General features: G+C 32.8%; 1 protein-coding gene across 1 annotated transcript; it reads left to right on the forward strand.

Annotated features, from left to right (window-relative positions):
* The first annotated feature begins 304 nt into the window (after positions 1 to 304).
* On the forward strand, positions 305 to 3717 carry LOC139482599 (putative leucine-rich repeat-containing protein DDB_G0290503). The gene is made up of 2 exons (XM_071266512.1): positions 305 to 1253; positions 3338 to 3717. The coding sequence occupies exons 1-2, from the start codon at positions 362 to 364 to the stop codon at positions 3715 to 3717; spliced, it is 1272 nt and encodes a 423-aa protein (XP_071122613.1). The 5' UTR covers positions 305 to 361.
* Positions 3718 to 5551: the final 1834 nt, after the last annotated feature.

Below are 5551 nucleotides of genomic sequence, written 5' to 3' on the forward strand. Positions count from 1 at the left end.
AATTGGGAATTTTCATCTTAAAATTGGAGAGGCTACAGAAATAGGAAAGGAAAAACTAATACCGTGAATAAAATATCATATCTGGAGTTAATATTATTTAGCAACACTTCAATACATTACAGCATATCCAAATATACCTATTCATTTATGAAAATAAGTTAAGGTGAGCATATATTGAGATATGACAAGTTTAAACTGATAAAGTATTGCATTCTTGTGTTGACATGGTTTTACAGGTAGTACAATAATCTTAACAGTTGATTTAATCATTAAATTATAAACGTATACGTACTTTGGTCTGTGTTGTAGAGTTGTCTCACTGTGTAGCATACCACATCCTCTTATTGTATGTAAAAGAAAGATGTTTTCACCAATACTTGTATTATTTATCTTACGTATTGTGTCTATCAATGGATTTTTACTGGACAGTAGTACAAAGTTTCCCCTAGCAGGAAGCAGCATGTCAGATACGCATTTCACAACGCTTCTAAATTTACTTGTTGAAGAACGAAAATCGCGTGAACAGCTAGAAACCTTTGTACAGCGGCTTCAACAGGAATTGACCAGTAAAGTGGACAGTGTAGGTAGTTGTAATTGTAAAGGTCCAGACCTAACCGACAAATTAAATAACCATACAAACCGATTGCAAGATGAACTAGACTTTCTTCGAAAGGATTTCAATGCTTTACAATTACAATGTGCACAACTCGATAAACGTCTAGCAACCACAGAGAATACCACAGGATGTCTTCAACATGACATGGATGGTTTAAAGCAGCTGAAGGGTGTGGCAGATTTACAGACTGTTTTCAATTTAGAAAATAAGACCAATCATTTAGAAATTAAAGTGCAAAACACGGAACAATCTATGCAAACAATAATGTCCAGTGCCAACGCCAGATCGCAAGATATAATTGGTCTTTTGAATAGGATAAAGGCAACTGATAATATGACATCGCATTTAGAAAACGAACTACAAAAATCAAATGGCAGACTTAATACGGCCGTTAGCGATATCAATAGTAGGCAGCAGGATGTCTTAGCCTTAGTGAATAAAGCTGAAGCTACAACCCATCAATTAAAATCATTGGAAGTGTTTATGAAAAATGAAACGCATAACCTCGAGAGCAATATGAATAGTACAATAAGCCAAAGTATTACAGCCGTTAAAAAGGACATGATGAATGACGTACAGCATTTACAGTTTGGTTTGAATGACACATTGTCAAAATTAGACAGAATGTCAAATAGAGGTAAGCTATTATGAAGGAACGTTAGATTCAATTCCTAAAAAGAATTTTGCAATTTGCTCAGACATTTAGTATGACAAGTCTAATAATTTGTTTTATCCAATTTGAATGTCAACTAAAACATTCTTTTATAAAATAGTTGGAAATTGAAATAACATCTATAAGTGTAGATTGTGAAACTCACTTATAAAATCAGCAAATGTAATTGTTTTGATTTTAAGCATTTAGTAAAAAAAACATTAACTCTTGTATATGTTGGACTCGAATCGACGTCCGACCTCTTATCCACGTCCGTTCCTCACATTAGCATCAGATATGATGTCATGTTCATGTAAGTTTCTAAATTGACGCTCGATTGTGTATCCCATTTCCGGTTTGTAAATCGACGTTCAACTTTTGAATGAAACCTCATAACGGTTTAATAAAAATATGTATAATTTTAAATTAATGCAAACGTGTTTTCATAACTGATTATTGAGGTAGTCTAAACTGGTTATGCTTTCAGTTTTTAAAATGATTTTTTTTTTGTGTAAGAACTGATGTGATGTCCAAAGTTAGCGACCTTGTCAGTGGTTGTTTAATGTTAACATGTTTTTCGTTATTTTGATAATTTACTGGCTATGGTAACTCTTCGATTATGTCTACTTAAGAAGTGAGACTCGCTTTTCATGTTGATTTTTTTCGGTTTCACAAAAAGGGAGGCTATAAAGGTATAAGAGGAGTAAAATAAGAAAAATACTGAACTCAGAGGAAAATTCAAAACGGAAAGTCTATAATCGAATGTCAAATCAAATGACAAAACCCATCAAACATATGGAAAACAACTGCCATATTCCCGACTTGGTACAGGCATTCTCAAATGCAGAAAATGATGTAGTGAACCTTGTTTTATATAGGAATACAGCTATCATTACAAACGCGCGTTTCGTCTACAAAAGATTCATCAGTGACGTTCGAATCAAAAAAGTTTAAAAGGCCAAATAAAGTACGAAGCTGAAAAGCATTGAGGACCAAAAGTTCCTAAAAGTTTTGCCAAATACAGCTAAGACGATATATTCCTGAGATAGAAAAGCTTTAGTCTTTCAAAAATTCAAAGTTTTGTTAACAGTTAATTTATTATTATAAACATATCAATGATAACTCAAGTCAACACAGAAGTGCTGACTACTGGGCTGGTGATACCCTCGCGGAAATAAATCTCCACCAGCAGTGGCATCGACCAAGTGGTTGTAAATAAACTCATCATAGATACCAGGACTAAAATGGTACACTTACGCCAGACGCGCTAAAACACACCAGCAAATAAAGAAAGATAATACAATCACATTAACTGGATGTATAAGTTTCGAGACACACCAAATGGTATTACCGAAAACAGAGTCCGAAAAAAGATTTCTCAATGCTTCGTTTTTCAAACGCAAAGCCAAACACTTATGAGGACTAAACCCTATTGTCGAAAACTTGTTATAGAATAATGCTGCAAGTTTTACAGTTTGTTTTTTTACTGTTAAATTTTGCTTCGTATGATTTCGTCAACTGACCAAATACATGCATCTGTTCTCATTCGTATGAATATATGACCTATATCAAATGAAACATAGATTGGAGTGGATCAACGTATTGATAATTTTTCTGCAGATATAATAGACCAAAAAGTTTTGGAATGATTTAATCATTATGGAACTTAGTTAGGTGACGTCATTCGGGATTACCTACTTTAGATTCCAATGTTTGTTGTTGCTTTTATATCTTAGAATGCCCACAATGTAGACCAACTTTAATAACCTATAAGAAGATTGACAGTTAATTCCTTTAGGGCATTGACTTAATCAGAATTGTTCCTTACTTTCTTCAATAATATACCATACACCTTTTAAGCCTCGGAATGATTCAGATAGTTGTATTGTATAGACACCTATTTATTGCTAAGGCTACATGTGCTGTCCTCAATATTATTTGGATGTTTGTTGTTGGGTTGTCTTATTCACTTATGCCCAACATCTCCTTTTATATCTTTTATCGAACATCCTATAATGTGTATTAGTCATAGCCTATGTTTTACTTTACAACATAACATTTTTTTTCAGTTGTATTATCGGCTAGAACATCTGTTGGAACAGTAGCAGCTTCAGCAGTTATTCCGTTTAAACAAGTTCATATTTCACATGGAATTAACGACATAACGTCAATCAGAAATGAAGGGAAATTCACATGTGAGAAATCCGGATTATATCTTATATCTGTTTATGTGGCTACAAATGCAAATGCTGCTGGATATTATTATGTTTACAAGAATAATCAAGTAGTAGCTACGGCATACAGGCATCCACAATCGTATATTATAACATTAACCGCCATTGTTACAGAACGACTACAGACCAATGATACTGTGTTTGTAAGAAATGGTCCAGAGATGTATGTTTATGGTGGGTCCGAGTCAGCATTCTCAATAATACAAATTAGATAAACAACAAATTTTGTTTTCACAATGACTCCGTTAAGATCATACATTGGTTAATTTGTCAGAATATTGAAAATGGAGTTATTCAATTGAATTAGTTTACTTGTGATAATGGTAGAAATCGTAATAACAGCACAAAACACGCGTACAATGCAGACATGATATGTTTTGAAATTCTTATGTATCCGACTAGTTTTGTCAGTGTCACTTCTTTGGGGTTTGTAGTAAGTAAGGCAATTACAACAAAGAGCCTACTTTAAACATAAGTATTGCAATTAGTTTTGCCAAAAGTATAGATCCCCTTTGTGCAAAAAAAAAAAAAATCTACAAAACATGTCTGTAGATTCACATTAGTAACCCTGCCCCAAAGTTCCCAGGATTTCCATGGCAGGATCCATCGTTAAACGGTATTGCATGCTCTTCTTTAAGTCTCATATTTGATCCTCTGTGATCTCCTCACGCAGTTGATAATGTTTTATTATAATATTATTTAGGTATATTACATTAGATTCGTTTATCAAAACTTATAATAACAAAGAGCCTGATCAAAAATATTCGCCTTATAATCATTATATTCCACCAAAAATGATCTGTTACTTATTGTATCTGAAAATTAAATCGAACATTGAAACTGAACTATAAAAACATCATTGAGCCATTAAGGTAAATTGAAATCTGTAAGATAAAACTGTGCATCCCACAACTAATTATCTAAATATGAACTAGGAAGATGAATGAAATAATTTAAAAATCCAGCGCACGATTTCATTGGTATTTCAACAAATCTGTATTTGTAAAATTAACAGCCGTTAGCGACACAGCATTCCAGATCACATGATAACCAATTGTAACAAATATGAAACCTCATAATGTGTATATGTGTTACCATGGATAAATGAAAAGGAAAAATATTCCGAAATTGACCAATACTAGAAGCCACATGTCTTTAGATACCATAAGAGACAAACGCATTTTATCGGATGGATAATCAAATCTCATCAACCTATTAGATTGATTCTAGTTAAGGTCAACACAAAATCTAAAACTGAAAGGCTACATTGACATATACGTTATCTCTTGTTACACATCTATCAGTGCCATGCCAATCCACAACCAGATAAAGAGAGGCGAAAACAAACAGACAACGCCATGACAAAAAAGACAAAGACAAAATGACAAGCAATAGTACAATGTACACAAAATACAACATAGAAAACAAAAGACAAAATTTCACAACAATGAAAAGGAAATGATCACAACAGATCAGAAGAAGGTTGTTGTGTTTTAAAATCTGATAAGCCACGAAAACGTGTACCTATAGCATTAAAGTTGGGATAAAGACAGACCGAATCGGACAATAGATTGGTTATGGTCATTATTGAACTGTTGTATTGTTGATTTTAGTTTTTCTTCCTCATATCCTATTCAAATCAGACAAAAGTGGTTAATTATGCGTACACAATTTGTTTTGTTTAAATATGTAACATGAAACGTATTTATGTAAGGTTATATGCAACACATACTTCAGTTGACTAACCTACAATCAAAAACTGTATTTCAAACAGTGATATCAGAAAATGGATTGGATAATAGTTTATTCAGTATTTTGTGTTATAATTTTCTGTAATAAATTTGAACATACATTAGACTGTGATATCAGACATGGTATAAGAGATAAAGAGAGAGGAGTAAATAGCCGATTGTAAACGTTTCCCATAAAACCATTACATCTCCAATTTCATTCTTATTGAACTTATATGTAATTGATACAACATAATCGTATACATAATACAAACACAATAAATGGTTAGAGTCGACGGTTAAAGTTTCTAAAGAGTAA

The sequence above is a fragment of the Mytilus edulis genome, chromosome 7, assembly GCF_963676685.1.
Source record: "Mytilus edulis chromosome 7, xbMytEdul2.2, whole genome shotgun sequence".
NCBI lineage: Eukaryota > Metazoa > Mollusca > Bivalvia > Mytilida > Mytilidae > Mytilus > Mytilus edulis.